Source organism: Buteo buteo, chromosome 2, assembly GCF_964188355.1.
Source record: "Buteo buteo chromosome 2, bButBut1.hap1.1, whole genome shotgun sequence".
In the NCBI taxonomy this organism is placed as follows: Eukaryota; Metazoa; Chordata; class Aves; order Accipitriformes; family Accipitridae; genus Buteo; species Buteo buteo.
In genome coordinates, this window is record NC_134172.1 from 6611612 (window position 1) to 6632138 (window position 20527).

Consider the following 20527-nt stretch of genomic DNA (forward strand, 5'->3'; position numbering starts at 1 on the left):
AGCTATATATTACCATCTTTCAGAAAAAGCTGATTTTAGAAGCACTGCTGTTGGATCAGTCATATGCTTTACCATTCTCTAGATTAGGCAACAGTCCCAAGTTTAGGAATATTACTTTGCCCCTTTTGCTTCTTGAAGGTTTAAAACCGATTTAAATAGAAGACCTGAACATGATTGAAATGTTTCGAAAAAGAAAAACAAAAAAAAAAAAAAGGAAGCATTCTCATTGGAGAATTCTCTGCAGAATTTAGTCTCAAGAAAAGAAGCCCTAAAATCCAACCAGCTGCTGACATGTGTGGCACTGGAATACATTGAAACACAAACACTGGAATTTATTCTGCTTTTTTGTCTCAATAAAACACTAGTATTAGTTAAAACTTACATTTTGGATCAGAACCATCTGGACTGCTAAATCCAGCATCCTTTGCTGAAACCCACGCTGCAAAGCAGTCACTTTCATCCAAAGTAATTGTCAACATCTGTTGGAAAAAGACCATCAGGAAGAGGAATGCAATAGTTGTTTTGTATTAAACAAGTCTATAAATTTATTTTGTTCATACTTAGCTGGGAACACAAAACAAAGAATTTCTAAATGCATGATAGCACACATTGTTTACCAAACCGTATTAATCCATAACTGGTATTGATGGATTTAAACTGACCATACCATGAGAAAATAAAAATCTGTTCTTCAGATTATTAAGAACAGAGGTAAAATTTGCTGGTTTGCTTCAAAATAAATCTAACCCATCAGATAAATGATGATTGTTCTTCAAAACTTGTAACACAGTAAAACCTTTGTGAACAAACAGTATAAGAAACATGACATTAGAACAACAGATATAGGAGTTGTATCTCACCCCAGTTTTCAAGTCTACTGAGAACCAGTTTGGCACATACACCATTTTAAATCTCTTCTTAATTTCCTCTTCAAAATCTACTTTCCCAAGGTCTTCAACTTTACATGCCTGTACACCAAAAGAAATACACAAGTTTTTAAATTCTGAGTATTGAGTCATATCAACACCTCAAATCTTTTACATGACTTACATACATTTGGAATGATTATGACTTACCATCTCTCCATGAGTACTGTAGTCCAGAAACACACAAGTTAAAGGTTCAAATTTTTCTCAAAAAATGGAACAACAGTTAATGTGCTAAGTAATTTTGGTTTTTTATTTATTATTTATTTCTGAGGTAGTGGCATCAAGCCAGCGGAGAGGTATGGAAGTACTACTTCACATTAACAAAAAACATTTTCCCTATCACTGAGTAGAAAGCTGTCTTCTAGCATTCTCTGTCATTCTCCTCCACATCAGTATCAATATTTCAGTACAACTCTCCATCAAACATCAATATTGGTTCCAAATCTAGCAACAAATTCAGCTCAACTATTGCAACAGGAACAGCAGTGAATGAATTTGTGTGCAGATTCTTTTTTCCTGTTTTAGTTTACCTATCTGTTTTATTTTATACTTCTATTTTTAAAGTTCCTCAAGTAAGTCTGTTAACATCCAAATTCTTGTAATCCACTTGCAGAGTCATCCTGAAACCTGAAACACATGCTTTAAGCAAACTCTTAAGGATTGTAACCTTGCAAGACTTATTTCCTCAAAATCCAGGAAAAGCTACATGAAGCAAAGACTGAAGGGTGTAGTTACAGGGAAGAAAATCTCTCTATTGAGGATACTGAAAGAAAAGAAAGAGTCTCAGCCTTAGAGACCAGTGATCCTACTCATAAGGTGACACTTTGACCTGGCAAGCAACCCCATCTCTAAAGTGAATATGCATTTAAACATATCTAAGAGATGCTTCTGAAACCCTTACTAACAAAAGAGAAAAAGAATTGAAGGTACAAATTAACATTAGCATTTGACTTTGGTCCTGAGATATAACATTGTACTTAAGTACATACCAACTGTAAACTTAAAGAAAAGCTATTCACTATTCCACAAAAGTAATTTAGATAATTTTTAGTACAAAGCTACATTCTCCAACTTAATTCCCTTCTTCCTCACTTCAGTCAGCAACTCAGTAAGTTAGCTGAGCAAGCTTTCCTTCATTACTGAGTCCTGGCTGGAGCACTGCATAGTTCAACATGACAAATGATTTAGAATTTCAAACAGGGTTTTGCAAGAGAAGAAATTGCTGACCATTTCACTGATCTGACATTCCAGTTCTTTCGCTTTGCACTCTTTTCCCTCTCCTCTGACCAAACATTGGGTAAAGCAAGATAAAGAAATGCCATGCCAAGTGTCTCTCCTCTCACAGGAGCAAGTAACACTAGGCAGGAGCCATGCTTCCATCTGCTAACTTTCCTTCCAGTTCCGCCTTCCTGGCTGCTGTCTTGCCAACTAACAATGGACGTGGCAAGTTCACGCTCCCAGAATAATCCACAGACTACTAGTCAGCACACTCGCTTGGGATCTGTGGGTTTGTAGCAGGACCTGAAGCACAGGCTTCCCTTTTGCAGGCTAAGCTTTCTTATGCTATTCCATACTGCATTGGGCAGACATGCCCACGGACCTCTACAAGTCCTCTTTGAAACAAAACCCAATCAAAACAAACATTACTATTTCTGGGAAAGAATTCAAGGGTCTGAATTTCAGGTGAATGAAGATGTTGATACTTCACTGAATTCAGGTGAATGAACATATCTGTCAGCCTCATGTCAGGCAAATATGCAGAAAAGCTCAGAAATGCCCCCTCCCCTTTCAGAAAGCAATCTTTGCATTATGTCTTGCGACAGAAAGATGACTTGCTTTCTACTATAGGAACCTCATGTACTAAAAAAAAACCCCCATATATAAATATAAAAATGTATGAAATAATCATCCAACAGTAGATGCTTAATCCAAAATTATATACTTACCTTCAAGACATCCCAGTATGCCACATTATTATTTGTGTCTTTGGTTAATATGTGTCTCTTGTCGTTAAGAATGTGGCACTGAATAATACTAGCACCCCCTAGCAAACAAACAAGAATTAAGGTCACTACAGTGATTTTTTTTTTCTAACATTACATTAAACTGTATAACACGACATGTGTGACTGTTCTTTGGTTTCACTGTTTTACATAAGGCTTGGATAGCACCAAGGTTTAAACACTATTTTAACTGTAACTAACAGTAGATAGACGATAAGCACGTTGTCTTTGTTTTGGTTGAAATCCTAACAAGTACCTAAAAACTTGAGCTAGTCTTAAAGATCTACCTTTTCTGATAATAATAACAGATTTTATAAGGTACTCTGGAAAACAGCTGTTTACCTTTTATAACTTGGTCAGGCTGTGTACACAGGGGTGGTATGGGATTGGTACAATCATTATCATAATCTCCAGATGCTCTAAAATTATGAATTCCCTTCAAAGTCTAAAGAAAGAAACAAAATAATGACACATTCATAATAATTTATAAACTTTGCTTTCACCTGTAACAACTGCCAGTTCATGCTGCTATTTAGATGTTAACTGTCCAGTTCAGAGTAAGATAATTTATTTCCAAAAGCAGCATAAATAGATAGCAAAGTAATTAAAAGCTCCCAAACCAAGACTGCAAATCCTATGACCATTTAACTGAATTCACAGAGTGTAGGATTTATCACTTACCCATTTATTCACAGAGGATTTGGTTGTTGCAACCCAAAGTGCTGGAGGAGGATCAGCTGATCTGTCAAGTTCCATCTAAAAAATGAAACCACAGGCAATTTTAGGTGTGCTTAACTTAATTTTCCTTTGCTCAATATTTGCTCTGTGTAGACCTGCTTCCGTACTTGGATGTTTCTCAGAGTACAATATTTTCTGAATCACTTTGCATTCAGATACTTCACATGGTTAAAAAGAGAACATAAGAAGTTCTGTACTAATTAAAAAGCATAAGTTTATACATTTGGCTCTGCTGTTACATTTCTTGGACAATAATGAATCACTGTAGCTAAGATATTAGAGACCCCTTCTGATTTTTGTACAGCTGACCATAGCTTTCATTTTCCATTTTGAACTGAAATTTCTCAGATTCTGACTTTTTTAAAACTACATTAATATATCCAGGATATTATCTGAACATACTAAGCCAGAGTTCAGTCACAAGGAAAGCCACATTGCTTATATACTGGTATCTGTTTCAATCACACACTCCTTATACACCTATGTGTTCCAAGGTCATATCATCTAGAGTTACAGACAGCAAAAAAAATCCCCAAAGCAGTCTTTTTGAAAGACTCAAACTTGTGCATGCAGTTTTCTCCAGTTAAGAAAGCATCATGTTTAGGTGTTCAAAAAACCAACAATAAATTTTAGTCCTGGTTCCCATGAGTATCCGACATATTCTAACACAGTCCTGTGCATACACATTGCTGCTAAGAAACATCCATTTATGTCTAAAGCCTTGGCAGTGCCAGCTTAGTTTCTTAAGACTGTACTAGAGTCTGGTAAAAACAACTTTTCATGTCTGAAGCATATTCAATTTCAGTAATATTTGAATTTGCATATTTTAAATAGCTGCCAGGCATTTATCTTCTTCAGACAATGAAGTTTCAGATGTTATTTAGGAGACAAAGTCAATACACTGAAGATGTGGTAAACACTTGTTACCCAATACACATTCTTCTATCAACTTCTACCTCAAACCACTATTTTATTAGACAACATGCAATACAATTACAAGTTTATACTGTGAAGGTGACTGAGCACTGGAACGGGTTGCCCAGAGAGGTTGCGAAGCCTCCATCCTTGAAGATATTCAAAAGCCATCTGGACATGGTCCTGGGCAATCAGCTGTAGGTGGCCCTGCTTGAGCAGGGGGGGTGGACCAGATGACCTCCAGAGGTCACTTCCAACCTCAGCCATGCTCTGATTCTCTGAATTACACTCAATTACCTTAAGAACTGGTGCCTTTTCTTCACAGATAAGTACACGGATATCAGGATTTCGTAAATCTGTACAATAAATCTTCCTGTCTCTTCCTCCTGAATAAACATGAGTGAAGGCTTCATTGACCTGCAGAGCCCAAACACCTTCATCATGGACTCGATATGTGGCTATACATCTCTGCTGCCCAAGGGACCACAGGCGGATAGTCCCATCAGAGCTGCCTGAAAGACACTGAGCAACAACCATCATACTTAAATCAAGCAGGTATTTAAATCTTTTAAAAATAATTTTTTCCATAAAGAGCTTTCATAATTCTTATGGCTATATTTTTCCATTAAGATGGTGCTAAACAAAGCCTGGCAATTAACAACTCTAGTCACAATTTCCAGACATTTTATGTAAGCCACCCCCTCCGTACCTAGATGGACCTGTAATAAAACAGAGCTTTCACCCACCAGCCTCCCTCCCTTAAACACTAAATATCTGTAAAATATTTAAGATACCTTCTGTAATCTATGACATAAAATAATTATATTGAAAAAGACTAATAACATTTCTGCATTCTGTAAAATGCCTTCGTCTCAAGTTAAAGCACATACCTGGGTGCCATCTCTGTTCAACAACAAAGCTTTTACATTGTCCGTGTGCCCTTTGAGTTTCATTAGTTTTGCACAAGTTCTCGGATCCCACACCCTTAGAACCTACACAAATAGATATTGGATAACTGGCATTAACAAGATTCTTCCCATCAGTGCATTTTCTCTATAGAAAATTAAGCCTTTCCAAATAAACTGACCCTTATTCCAAACGGGCAGACGTCCATAGCCAAAACCATACTTCATTAGAACAAGACAGACATAACTAGATCTTATGCACCTCTAATAATCAGATGTGATTTTCTTCGCTTGATTTTAATTTCATTTGTTCTGGCTTTTTGTGTCTTCTTAAGAAATTAAAGAATGGAAGTGACTGGAAACAGGATAGTGTGATGTGGGTAAAAAAAAAAAAAGGATTCTGAGAATTCTCTCAGATGCTTCACTGGTGTATCCTATTTTCATTTTTATACTGACTTGGAAGTAAAATTCTCTCAAGGTTAGTTGACATAAAAAAACAACTTGCAGGGGACTTTAGGGTGTTTCACCTTCCTTTACAACAAAGAGCATGGGCTCTCTCTTCGGAACACTTGAACTTCATTACCTCACTTCATTTCCCACCTCCTGTAGGGGTCTTACAAAATTGCTGGCACCACTTTTCTTACCTGTGGCAACTGCTTCAGTTTTTATAAACACCCGAGTAATGTGCCCCCAAAACCAGAGCTCTTGTGGTGAAATGTAATGATCTCTGATAGAGAGAGGGTTACACATGATCTGATTGTCTCTTCTGTGTATTAAAGCTATATGGATATATACACATCTTCAGATTGCGGCAGGTATTTGGATCCTACACTTATGCTTCCACAGTGTCTACACTCACTATTAAAAACACAAAAGCTGGTACAGACATGACATTGAAAAATCAATAAAATTGTCTCTTTATACTAAACTTGGAACTGAAGTGGAATGAGCCTTACCAGCTTTTTGCTTACCTTTTCAGTGGACCCTGATACAATAACTGTTCCCATTTGATTCATTGCAAGGCTGTAGATAGAGTCTTTGTTCCCACTCAGGGAAGAAGCTATTTCAAAATAAAATTTACATTTTCAATTTTAATGATGTCTTTTGAAAAACATACTTATTCACTCAGAAATGGTATTTTAATACCCTGTCATCCATGAAAATAGTGCCACTCTACCCCATATATAAGTTGTTTTAAAAAAAAAAAAAAAAAAAAGACTATAGCCAGCATACTGCTAGGAAAAACTCATCCCAATTCTTAATCTACTGCTGCATAAAACCAAAGTAACCCTTCAGACTTATGGTCATTACAGTCCTGGTGCCCTTTTGACACCACAATTCAGTGCCAGAACCATCAAGGTACTCTCGCTCTTCTCAACTACTTTATTAGAGAATGATACTTCTATGGGATCTTAGAATACACAGCATTTGGATTTAAGTGCAGAGATTTTTTTTCCAAGCTAAGTAGCAGTAAAATTCTACATTATATCTTAAAGGCTCTTCTCTTAGTTCAGCAGAGATGTATTACTGAAGTTACACTGCAGTGCTGAAATGTGTTACTTGAGCATGGATGCTACGTCTGTGTTTGTGAAAACCATATGGCAACTCCTAGCATCACAACTAGCATAAGAGTTGAGGAATTCTGTACCATCTAGCCTAACCTACTTTTGGACAGATTAAAGTACCAGTTCCTCAAATGGGAAAAGCACAGACAAAGCAAATGAAAATCATCTATTCAGAGAATACCATCAGGCATTTCATCAAGCCTCAAAACCATATGACCCATATGCCAGAAAGGCTGAGAACAGCAACAAACTGTGTTGTCAGCAAAAATGTGAAACTTTATATAATGATTTATGTATATTATGGAAATAAGTTTCTTACACAGTATTTGTGACCCAATATCATAAACATTTTGTCACAGTGGAAGAATTATGCAGCTTGACTTCAGGGTCCTCTTAACTACTAGCTATGGCTATCCAAATGTAAACTTTCAAATGAAATCTATTATTTGTAGCCAAAATAAAGTTACAGTCTTCCACTGTCCCCAGACAATAGCTGAAGGCAAAAAGCAGAACTGAAAACTCTTGAAGATTAGCACACTGTTCAACAACCATAATAATTTATGAAAGGATAATGTACAGAGTTATCACAAGCTGGACATCAGGAATAGAAGAGTGAATCTTAAGTGTACGGAAGCAAAATTTTTGCCAGAACAAAAGCAAAGCTCGACTCCACCCTCTTCTGGAAGGGCCTACCTCATAAAAGCAAAATCTCTCCACTTAATTTAAATTATGGCTATGCTGACTGACTCTTTAAAAATAGGCTTCCTTTTAATGCTGGCATGTGTACATTGCTTCCCTGTAATCAGATACAAAATTAATGCACAAGAACAATTTTCATTTGCACTCTGAAAAAATCGATATTGTTTGAAAGGACTGAAGAAAACCAGCTTCTTTAAGGACATACACTGTGTTCTTCCCAACAGAAACACTGTTAGTTGGGAGCACTAGAAAGAAACAAAAACAGCTCCCCCACTTCCTCTTCCTCCCCCTTACGAAGCATTACTGTTCTAACTCTAGAAATGCAAATTTATTTCTGTCATCTTAGAGGTAATGTCTCCACTTCCATTTGACCTTGGGCTCAAAACAAGCATCAGCTCTCCTCAGTACTCCCTGTCTCCCATTTATGATTCACTTGAATCATTTAGGTTCTGTATCACTGTTGCAGTGTTCAAGAAATCTCACACACACACACCCCCCCAACCGAGTTTTCCTGTGAGCCAGCAAATAAATTCTTCCTCCAAAACCTCCCTGTTCAACCAAAAGATAGCATAACGTACAGTTATCAGCAAAGTTTGGTGATAAAAATAATTCTACTTTCAATGAAAGAAAAGTTGTGGGAAATATAAGCTAAATCTATTTAGTTATGTGCAGTCATGTGCCATCTTAATACTCTTCTGCAGTGCAACACAGCTCACTAGAAGCCATCTCTCTTTTGAAGGCTACAGACATGCCAGCATAAGGCTATACTCGAATTAAAAAGTACTGTAGACAGAACAAATGCAAAACTCACAGTTCTGCCCACCAGATGCACCTTTGGTTTTAGAAGCTACCAAATCCATAAAATTAACACACCTTTCAGAATTAGCCAAAACAGTAATTAAAAAAAACCCCACACCAAAACAACTATATGGCTGCCTCATTTACAGAATCACATATTCCTGAAATTGCTTCAAACTGTGTTGTGCCAATTCCAAATTTTAGTTTTGCAGATTTTTCTTGAGTCATTCCTAACCTATGAATGAGGAAGCAAGTAGTCTTATTTAGAAAATTCAAGTGTGGCAGTGTAGCAAGATAGTAAGTTCTTTCCCAATGCATACATCTGAGACTCTGCTACTGTTTAAACATGTATCAAACATTAAGTATAAAATGAAAGAGATCGATCACTTTGAACACTGCTTTTCCAGCCTACCTACAAGCAGCAAAACACAGTGGTCAAACTAGACTTCTTTCTGAAAAAATATACTGTAAAATAGGCAATACAAACTAGGATGCTGATGGCCCAGATTTATGTTATTCACTCCAGCAATCACAACTAAGTGAACTTGAAGACTGGTGTCATACTTCCCAGAAGAGAAACTTAATCAGCTCTATCCTGACTATTCTAAGGAAGTGGTGTTGGAATTGCTCTATGGCGAAAGGTCTTGTAGTTTACTATAATGCCTTTATTGGAACAGAGAAGCAGGGCAGATCACTTCCTAAAAGATGATGGCATTAAGGATTAACCCTGATAAGTAGAAAGTATGGAGTTTCCCCATGCCTTCTAGTATCTAGTGAGTTAAATCTCACTAATATGCTATCCTTACATGTAATTAGTGCTAAGTATTACTTTGCATGTGTTTAAATCTGATTTATCTAGTAACTTCATTCTTCTGACAGATAGATTTGATAAATGTATCAAGTCCTTTAGGAGCTGTACTGCATTTTTTTGCAGCATCTATATAAACAAAAAAAACAAACCCAAATTATAATACACAGAAAATGAACTGACAAGTAACCCAAGGGAAAATTTCTATAATGGGTTAGTTGAGGAGCAAAAAGCTTCTCAAGATGAAGCTCTGTCAAGTTTCAGAGAATACCAGCACATTGCATTTCAGGAGAAAATATTCAGAGACCTATTCTAAATGCCATGACTGTTGGCTGCTCTAGGTTTTCAGCTATTATATAACACAATAAATGGACTGATTACATACTAAAACCACCTTAAAATTTCTTTCACATTTTTTATGTACACACAGAAACAGGTATCTATAGTTTTAAATTGATCTCTCAGATTATGCTACTCAACAAAATGCATTGCATTTGCCTCCCCTCCCTAGGTACCTACTTGTTACGGTGTTATTTGAGGCAGTCAGTGCTGTTAGAGTATTTACATCCCAGAGAAATATCTGTCTGTCCAGCCCGGCAGATGCTACCAGTTCTTTATCTTTTGCATATGCTAAGGCTTTCACGTAATCCTACAATAAAGTAAATATAACAACATGAATGAACAACATTAACCATTTGAAGTCTACATCTTAATATTTAAAAGACAGTCAGTGATAACATACAGTATTTACAGATAATGTTTTTCACCTTATGTGTCCTTAGTGTTGACATGCAAAATCCCTTATGTGCATTCCACACTTTAACAGTAGTATCTGAAGAAGCAGATATCACTAAATTGGAAAGAATAAAGAGTAAACTTTAATGGCTTATATATGACTTTAAAGCGTATTTGTACTACTCCAACTTGCTTTTCAAAAAAATTAAAAGAATCATTTATATACACATCTAGATTTCCATTAAAACATCTGCTTACACTATTTCTCAAATTTACAACACACATGACAAATTAATTTTACATGCTAAGATGGAAAATAGTTAAAGCAGCAGATAATACACTCTTATACACAATTTCTGAATATTATAGTTTTCAAACATTAAGTACTTACATGTTTTACCATTGCAGCAGAGCACAATGTCATTTACCCAATCTGTGTGATGTTCCATTGATGCTATATAAGGGTCTTGCTGCAAATTAAAAAAACAAAATTTTATAACATCTCATCACAAATGGAAACGATTGTGACTATCAGATCCTGTTGTGATATTTTCTTCCACCTTCAAATGGATCAAAAGTTGCCTAATACAGAGTTACTTGAAGTCACTATTCCAGAATCTTTTTGTGAAAGAACTATACAGCCATGTAAGATATCACAGTACGAGCAATATCAAAATGATTTTCCTATCATAATAATTGGCAGCTGTTAAAACAGTATCAGATGTATACCTGTAGGCAGCGTACTAGCATGATAACTTAGAAAAAAGTAGGTTAAGACATAGGAAACCTCTCATGTCTTACCTTGTGCTGATTGACACTCCATATCCTTATAATAGAGTCTCGGCCTGCTGTGAAGAGTCTATTTAATGCTGGATCCAGCTGAAGTGCGTTTACCCCATTTCGGTTATACTTCTCCACTTCATCTCTAATCACATAGGAGACCTAAAACACATTTACAAAAATCCAATTATGGTATTAAGATATTGACTTGGCCGTAAAATCCTAACATCTAATTTAATCTTTGTGAGGTTCTCAGGTAGAAAATATTAAAAGCTTTACAAGCATTAAATAAGTCTGTCAGTTTGAGAGTTACCCACACCATCTCAGTCATTCACCTCCCCTGAAAATGGGGAAGAATCATAGAGAAGATATCAGCAGTGCTAGAACTGGAGCCCAAAGGACTATTTAATCATTATGACTCAAGCTCAGGCCAAGAGAATCCTTATTTCAATTTGCTGCTCTGCGCAGATATTCTGGGTGATCTTAGAGAACACACCGAGTTTGTGTCTCGCTTCCTAAGTAGGTTTCATAGCTTCTATAGCCGGGATGATGGTATTTCCCAGACTCACAAGGGAGAGGATAGGGTCACTAACGATTACAAATCACTGAAAGACTGCAGGTCCAAATTCTAGCTATTTCAGGTGTTGCTATTATTTTGAAACCAATTTTTTAAAAGCTACCTACTTTCTAATAAGAAGCACATATATTTACTGCTCTTTCAGATAAATGATTCCTTTAGTTTCTTTACTTCTGTATTTGACAGTACTGTGTGTATAGGTTATTTCATTGTATCGTTCAGAAATACTAAAAGCAGATTTAAGGATACATACTGCAAAGGCTACAGCACTCTCCATTATTACTGTTCAGTAAACAGAATTATAAGACACTGCAATTTCTTCAGAGCTACTCCATTCACACTGTACTGCATCTCTCCTGATAACAGGGTTTACACAGAGTTTATGCATTACTATGAGGAAAGCCCTCACACTTAGAGAAAAGGAGAGGAAGCTGCCAGGTATGCCTCTGCACAGATTCTGTAAAATTTTAGGCTTGGTATAATCCAATCTGCCCACAGCAGGAATCATTGGGATACATAAGTACCAGTGTTTTGAAAACACTTTCAAAGGAGTAGTCTTGGGCTAGAGATCTGAAAGCAATTTTTCACTCCAATAACTGCATTATAGCAGTATAAAGAAAATGTTTTCCAGATCAGATCTCAGTTACACAAAATAAAACCAACAAATTAAACAAAATGTTCAGTGGTCCTTATCATTGAAGAAGTATTTTACAGCATCCCAGATTCTATAGCTCAACAGCTGATGGGTCCATTTGGTTAATGTGGGCAACACCTCAACTGCATTATCCCATCCCAGTGCAGCACAGTAAGAGAACTGATGCTTCTAGAAAGCACGCATCCAGTCCTATTCTCCGTTTTAGAAACGGCTGCAACAGCTCTATAGACCAACACAGGAGGATCAAAATTAAGAGCCTCCTGAATCCTTCTGCCTTAATACTCTCCATTACCATTCCACAAGTCCTTTACTACATTTATTATGTTATGTCCCAATGCTCTTAAAGCACTTCTTGCTCATAGTCTTTGTTAGCCACTTACAGTCCTTGTAGAGTCACAGCTCTTCCTCCCAATTTCGGACTGTGCCCGAATTACCAAAACTCTCAGCTTCTCTCACCTATTCCAGACTCATCCATAATATTCTTGCTATCCGTGCTCAAGTCTCCACCTACACACAGCTTCAGAGACATTACTGAGAGAAGACACCATCAACCACACATAACAGTGTTATGTTAAAACACTTCAAATACTTGAAGTATTTTTTGTGTGTAATGCAGAGCGCCAGATATACGTGAAACTCCTCACCGGGGCTTGATCATATCATGTCTACATTGCTAGAAGACCCACACAGACTATTTGAGTAAAAGAACGCTACAAACAAAGTCAAGGTTTAACATGATACAAAACATAAGGCAAAGGGATGGCCATCAAATTCATACTGCTTTCAAACTCTTTGAATAAAGCCAATGAAAATATTCAGTTAAAAATACTAAGTATGAGCAGATAGGACACAAAGGAATTCAAAACCTAAAGGTCAGTAGATCAAATTTGATGTTAGCTATTAGGGAGAACAATCTCTTCCTGAAATATAGTATCAGACTCAGGATCAGCAGGGGCCTTTCAGCTGTTGCTTCTCCAAACTGCTAGCAGGATATTTTTTGACAAATCCTCAATTTTTGGATTTGTTACTCTTCTGTCAGTCACCTCCCATATTTGTTATATTTTCAGGTGTAACATAGAGCTCTTTATTCCACTCAAAGAAGACTGTCAAACTATGTTAGTCACCCAAGCATTTTAAGGAGCTTTTTGCTCATAATAATGTTACTTTTTTAATTTACAGGAGTTCAAGAACAGCCATAAATAACTATTTTAAAAATGCAAAAAAGCAAATGGTGGCTTACTGTAGTAAATAAGGTACTTTTGATATATGATTGATCCTTTCATGGGACTGTGAAAATTGAGAGTCATATTTCTATTTTAATCTTGACAGAATTAAAGCAGTTTTGTAATTTCTTAAAATGCAATGGATAAAATATTTTCTTGCTAAAATAAAGAACTAAATATTGTTCTTAACACAGAAACTAGCAGTGAAAAAAGCTTATAGAGATTAGATGTAATAAAATAATTTTAACTTCCTTCTATAATGGAATTTGCATAACTATTAAATTTCTGTCTAGAAGGTCTTGAAACTGTGGCTGATTGTTGTTTTTCCATCGTTCAGACATGACCAGGGAAGACTGACAACCGTTTCCCACTACCACCAATACTGAAATATTCAAATAAAGGTCAAATTTAATTTGCCCTTTATTCCTTTTAATTACTTCCACACATGAATTTAGTCAAACACCTCTTGGCAAGTATTGTTTATATTTTAAGAGAACTGAGACAGAGAGAGGAATTACATTGTTTCAGGGTTAATGAGTCTGTGGTATATCTAAGAGCGAATGCTAGATCTCAGTGCCAGTTCAGCATTAAACATAACATCATCCTTCTTCCTTCCTGTGAGAAACTTGATAAAGTAACTCTGCTGTAACAACTGAATTAAAAAAAGATTAAAATCTTATTTCTTACTGTTTCTTTTTTTCTATGTGTAAATACATTTAAGCTTAGATGGAAAAATAGATGGCAAAACAACAAAAAAAGCTTGACATTTACAAAATTACCCAGCAGTGGCTGCTACTGCTCATAGAATTCAACCAGTTACTCTTGTCTCTCCTCAGACTTATAATTCTACAAAGTTTTATTTTCCATCCACAGAAGGAATAGCATACCTTTTCTGATAAACGGTCTTAAATATTTAAGATATAAGAGTAAGAAGGAAAAGAAATCCCTATTGCATAAAGAATAGGTAATGATCATTTTCTGCATGTCATGGGGAAAAAAACTGCGACAGCCATTTTTCAATGATAAAGGTGATTCTAATCCATGTGCTCCTTAAAATTCTTTTTTTACTTCTAATACTAAAAGCACAAGGGGAGAAAATTAAGATGAAAGAAGATGATTTTGTGGTCAGCCAGTTTATTGAATACACCAACATTTCAAATGAACACGGCTATTTGAGCAGTTAGGTAAGGACAAGACACACCACTTTTCATGAAGAGAGCATGAATTGAAAATGATGACTATGGCGCAAAAATGGACCCTCCAACTCTTATTGGATGCCTAATGACATGCTAGTTACTGTCAGTTGCTTACAATGGAAATATTTAATAAATTTCCTTTCTCATCCAAACCAAAAAATGTTAAATGGTCCACTCTTGCAAACCAGTCATTGAGACTGAAAGAAATATCTTATACATTAAAAAAACTAGAACAAGACACATGGAGTGTGCGGCTGAACTAAAAATAACCTCACAAGACATTTGATGTGAATCACATGGAACCTTTCAGAAAGAGAGGTATAAGCATCCAGCCTTGTATTCAAATACATTAATTATAAATTAACACAGAGGGACAAATTAAGGGTTCCACAAAATCTGTTGAAAGGGTATTGAAATGCCTCTCTTAACACAGGGAACTTAAAACAGATCAATAAAAGCAACGGCAACTTGATTTAAAAGACTTGACACTTGTGTAAGAGTGGCGGACAGCAGGCAAGTTCACTCAGCTGAAAAGTTCATTAAGATGAACTAAGGAAGATTGCTGATAATCCACATATGGTTCTACATTATATTCTTATTTTGGGGGAAAAAGGTCAGAAAGTGATTTTTAATTTGTTTGGAGTTTTTTAAATTTGAGTGTCACTGAGCATAGAAATGTAAGAACTATTGGTAAATATAGTAAATATACAAACAAATACAAAAATATAGTATATATTCAAGTATGCATGTGCACACATATATGTGAACAACGTAAAAGCAACAGGCTTTTGGCTGAGAAGAAATTGCTGTGAAAAAATTCAACTCTGACCCTCAGCATACACATCTTTATTGCTCTAGATAAGGTACCCTGTTCTGCCTGGAGAGGACTGTGAAGGTCACAAGCAAGTTATGATCCTAAGCACCAACTGGCATTCACTTCAAACAGGGCAGACCAAGAGCACATTACTGCTTTGTTCATTGCATTGATTCACAAAGTCACTTGCAAACCACAAAGATAATAATGACTATGATATAGATCATAGTTGTTTTATTGCGATCATGGTCTGGGAGCGGCAAGATTTGTAGGATAAGAAATATTTTAATAATGACCAGGGCCTTTTACATTTATACTGCTCTAGCTTTTATAAACTCCCATAACGAATAAGAATCTTTCACTGCAGCAGTGCACAAACATTACAAGGTGATGGACCCTCATTATAAAGAATTTATGGGATTCAGTACTCTAAATGGTTCAGGACTAATCATTTTAGTGACTAAGAGCTCCAGAGATAAAGCTACTGTCAACAGATACATTTCAGCACACAAAGCCAAGCAAATTTCTTACAGGATCTACAATGTGTTTCCTTCATGGATGACTGTATCAGCTGATCTGAAATCTTGTTACCCTTGTTACATTAACATGTCTTACAACAGATTTTGTCTTAATAGATGGGTAGAATCTGCTTTTAAAAATACCACCACACCATCACGGTGGAGGAAACAGCGAACAGGTGAGCTCTGACAGCACTCATACCTTGTTTGTAAGTACAGAAAACGTTCAAAGACACAAATGCTATTGTGTGCAATTAAAAATCTGCTATTTCTCAAAATCACTGGAAGGATTCCATGAGAACTGACATGAATTGCATCAAAAATGAGAGAAGCAGCAGTCAACCACCAAGAAAAAAAAAATAAATCTATTGCCTTAGTGTCTTGGTAGGGCAGATATATCCCTTAAAATAAGTTTTAAAATTAAGAACATATTGATATTTGAATTTTCAATCAGGCGCTACAGGTTCCATAGAATAAAAGTAACGGAAGGCATTAAAGAAGTTAAATTTATCCTTTTACAATGGAATCAACTTACAGACTATTCGTTTGCTTTATTATATTAAAAATAATTTATAAATATAATTTATATACTTATATATAAAATATATCTATAAAATCTAATCAGTTACAGCACACAATATCTAGTGCACTTTTAATAAATGGTACTATTGAAAAGTCAGTAGCTGAAATATTTTCTAAACGTAAAGGTTTTTTTGTTTCACTTTCTACTTAATGTCATAATGCAGTATTAGTGCATAAAGATGACAAAGTTAGTGCAAAAAGATCTTCTTCTTCTGTACAAGACTTAAAGACAAAGTCAATAATTTCATAACAAAGATGCTGATCCAGATCACTTAGAGCAAAATTCCCATGCTCTGTCAATAGGTTTTTGAGTGTGGAGGTGAACTTATTCTGGCCAGGCAGCAAGTTTGGGAGAGCAGTTACAATGAAGCCCCTGAAGGGCAGCTACTTTAAGCCACCTGCTGAAAAGTGGCTTCATCTTGACTTAATTCCCCGTAACATATCTGAAACCTACAGCATATGGTCAACTGTTTCTCATCACACAGCAGTGTCTGACACACCTCTGCATCTCCATTCCCTTCACAAATCAGACAACCTTACTATTGCAGCCTTCAGGCACGCACAGGTAAGCTAAAGAAACACCAATAGCCTGCTGCTGGACATTTCAAATGCCTGACTGACATTTAAGTAATTAAACTTCCTACCTTTTTTTTAGGCATGGAATTTATTTTGAGGCCTAAAACATCTATTCTGATTAAACCCTTATAAACATATAATTATATGCAGAAGCACCCTAAACTGACTATTTTGGATGGTTCTGCTTACCAGTAAAACAGGTGCGTCCAACATAATAACAGTTCCTATTTCCATAAACTTCAACCAGCTCTCCTGCCATGTAAGAAATCGAGTTCCTCCATGCCCGAGAGGTATTTTTTTAAAAAGCTTCTTCCCCTAGCCTCATAGGTTTGGGAGAAATTTCTTGCCCTCTCTCTCTTTCAAAAGCTTGATGTAGGAGCACCCTAAATGCTCAGCCATTGGGAAGAAAAATAAATCATTAGTGGTTTCAACTTTCCATCAGCAGCTGATGGATACAACAGCCACTTAGAATTCCATTACATGAACAAAATCCTGTTTCTAACCAAGTAGGTGGAATCATAAGAGCACAAGAAAATACCTAGTTTCTACTCAAGGCTTTATATATGCTTATAATACAACCAAAGTTATTCTCGGTAGATCTAGGCTTACAATGTACTGGCTGAGACACAGGTCAGTGTAGCAGTACATGAAGTGAAAAAAAAATTACGTAACACAATGAAAGCAGAAAAGAAGACATCACAAAAGAGCACAAAACCACCTGTAAATACAAGATTTTGAGGTAAGTAATGTTTGGAAAATGCATGTAGTAGTAAAAAGGAAACAATGTACTCTTTGATGCATGTTGCTGTCAGGGAAATAATACTTTATACAGAAATAGGACTACATCAAAGAAATATCCAGTTACCATAAAATCCCCTTCCTTAGGAGAGCAACCTGTAAAAACCTGTTTATGGCATAGGCAATGAAGTCAATAAAGGGGTATTATATTTTGGTTTCTTTGTATTTTAAAGAATGTCTGAGAATTTTTTTGGCAGGGCAAAGGAATTCTTTCTACAGTATTGATTGAGTGTTCACCTTCACCCTGAAAACCACTAAATGCTGTAAAGAAGTGCACATTTCCTCTACGTGATAAAACGCAAAAGATGTGTTCCAAAACCAAATGCAGCTCTGTTTGGAAGGATCCTGATGCTATTTCATGCTTAATCAATATTTCTTTTGATCACAGTGGACAGATACAGCTGAAACTTGCACTTGCCAGTAGAGGTAGGCAGCTTTGCACATTGATAAAGCATTAAATCTTTTCCATAGCAAAAGCTGTAAAAATGTTTAAAGTGCCGGTGGTATCACAAACAAGAATGAAAAAGTTGAGGACCATAATAAAATCATTTTCATGACTTTTACTGTTAAAGACTATTGACTTTCCACACACACTTCAGTAATTCCAGGCTCCACCAAGGCTACAACAGTGCACTCGTGGCTACCTAGGAGCCCACACCACGAGATCTGATAGTCTCTCAGGTGAGCTGAGGAAGTTTATACCCACCAGACTGCCTAGGCCACGGTCTTTCTTTTAAGAAACGCTGACCGGAGCTGGAAAGGGCAGGCTGGCGGGGTGGTTTCAGCTCTGGGGAACCTGACCCCCTTCGGCCGGCTAGGCCGCGGTGCCGAGGGCAGCGACTCGCCCCCTCCCCACGGACGTTAGCGGAGGTGGGGAGCGCCACTGCGGGTGGGAGGGGGGGGGGACCATCTCCCCTTCGCCTCAGGGCTGTTGGGAAAGGGAAGGAGGCGACTGCGTCGCCATGGAAACCCCCAATCCCTTCCCCCCCCGCCCCCAGCTGAGAGCAGCCGCCGCCACAGCCTCTCAGGGCCGGGCGGCAGGGTCCCCGAGGGGCGGCAGGGTCCCCGAGGGGGGGCTCTCCCTGCCCGCCCGCCGCTGCCCGCCACCTGCCCACCGCCCCCGCCCGCTGACCCCACCCCTCTGCCGGGCCGCGCTCCGCCTCGCCTTCCTCCTCCTCCCCCTCCTCCTCTTCTTCCTCCTCCTGCCGGGCCGGGTCATGCCAGAGCCCCACCACGCCATGGTCCCCCACCCCCCCGGGCCCTGCCTCGCCCTCACCTGGACTTTCCGCCGCCCCGCCGTGTTCTGCCGATGATGCGCCGCCATCTTGCATGTTGACACTCTGATGTCATTTCCGTTGAGGGAGAGCCGGCCCGGAAATCCCGCCCCTTCTCCGCTCCGAGCCCGCGCAGCGAGGTGGAGGCGGGGGCGGTGACCGCCCGAGGCGTTGCTAGGGCAACTGCCGGAGGGGGCGGGGCTGGAGGAGGGGGCGGGGCTAGTGCTCCCGCCTTGCCGCTGGCAGCCGCCATGTTCTCCTCACGGCGGGTTCTCCACAGCCGTTACCCGGGAAGTGCTGGGGTTATCTCCGTGCTCCTGTTGCCGCTCACGGGGTGTCTTCGTCCCTTCTTGCCGTGTTTCCCCCCCGGGAGGGCGGGCAGGCCTGTGGGGTGAGGTCACTTGGCCCCTCTGGAGGGCTCAGCTCAGGGCTGAGGTGTTCAGACAAGGCTGGTGCTGGGTGCCAGCCCTGAGGTGAGGTGCTGGAGGGCTTTACACAAGCCCTTTCAGTCCCCGGGTCCACCGTCTTCTTTTTAAGGGTCTGTGGTGGGGGACAAATGCGTAAAAGCGAGATGGCGTCTCGCACCTCGTTGAGTCTGCCCCACTGAGGTAATCTGCAAAGGCTCAACTACCTTCCCCAGAGAACCAGGGAAGATGGTATTATTTTGTCTAATAAAAAAGGATTCCTGAAAATGATTGTATAATGGCATGAAATTTGATACTGTCTTCCAGAGATGCTCCCCCCCCCCTTCCCCCATCCCAAATATCTCTTTGGCACTTTAACCATGAATGCAAAAAGTGTTCAGCTGCAGCAGTTTCCATGTTCTAGGTGAGGATCTGTATGAAGTTGTGTACAGGACTGTCTTCCTGGCACACCCTTTTGTTGTACTGGTTAATTCACTGTGGTAGAACAGCGAAGGTGCTAATAGTTAATTAGTGGGAAGAAAAACCCCAACCCTACTGTGAGAGAAAAAAATGTGTAAAGGGATAAAGAGATGAAAATTAGGTATTCACATTCTTGTTCGATGCTGGCTGCAAAAATAAGTAGAAGACATAATGGCCATTTACTTCTGCTAATTTAAACTTTGCTTATTTTGATACAGATCACATTTTCTAGCATTGCTGAATGCACAAGTGTCCTCATCACAATTGCAAGTGGAGGGTATGATTCTTAAATGAGATCTGCCTTGACCAAAGTCCATCCTTAACTGCGGTATTTGAACTATTTTATCTTGTTACGGCAGTGAGAAGCATATGATTTAAGGCATCTCCTAAGACAAATGTGAAATAGATTTATTGTTTAATAAATTTCATTTTTTTTGAAGGTAAAATTAAGGCTTTTTTTTGTTCAGAGTTTAGTTGTGTACTGGCTTCAGGCTAATGATAATTGTCAAAGTGTTTCAGATGCTGTCATGCATAAAGTACGTAATTTTATTGGAT

General features: G+C 38.1%; 1 protein-coding gene across 1 annotated transcript in view; it reads right to left on the reverse strand.

The window, feature by feature from the left end:
- WDR48 (WD repeat domain 48) overlaps positions 1-19164 on the reverse strand; it is a 29292-nt gene extending 10128 nt beyond the window's left edge. Inside the window, exons 1-13 of the mRNA XM_075044702.1 lie at positions 19091-19164; positions 10897-11037; positions 10487-10565; positions 10128-10210; positions 9880-10009; positions 6462-6550; positions 5476-5577; positions 4883-5107; positions 3614-3688; positions 3275-3377; positions 2876-2973; positions 861-968; positions 383-479 (exon numbers count right to left, since the gene is read on the reverse strand). Coding sequence (XP_074900803.1) covers positions 383-479; positions 861-968; positions 2876-2973; positions 3275-3377; positions 3614-3688; positions 4883-5107; positions 5476-5577; positions 6462-6550; positions 9880-10009; positions 10128-10210; positions 10487-10565; positions 10897-11037; positions 19091-19138 — 1378 coding nt within the window. The 5' untranslated portion in view covers positions 19139-19164. The remainder of the gene's footprint in view (positions 1-382; positions 480-860; positions 969-2875; positions 2974-3274; positions 3378-3613; positions 3689-4882; positions 5108-5475; positions 5578-6461; positions 6551-9879; positions 10010-10127; positions 10211-10486; positions 10566-10896; positions 11038-19090) is intronic.
- Positions 19165-20527: the final 1363 nt, after the last annotated feature.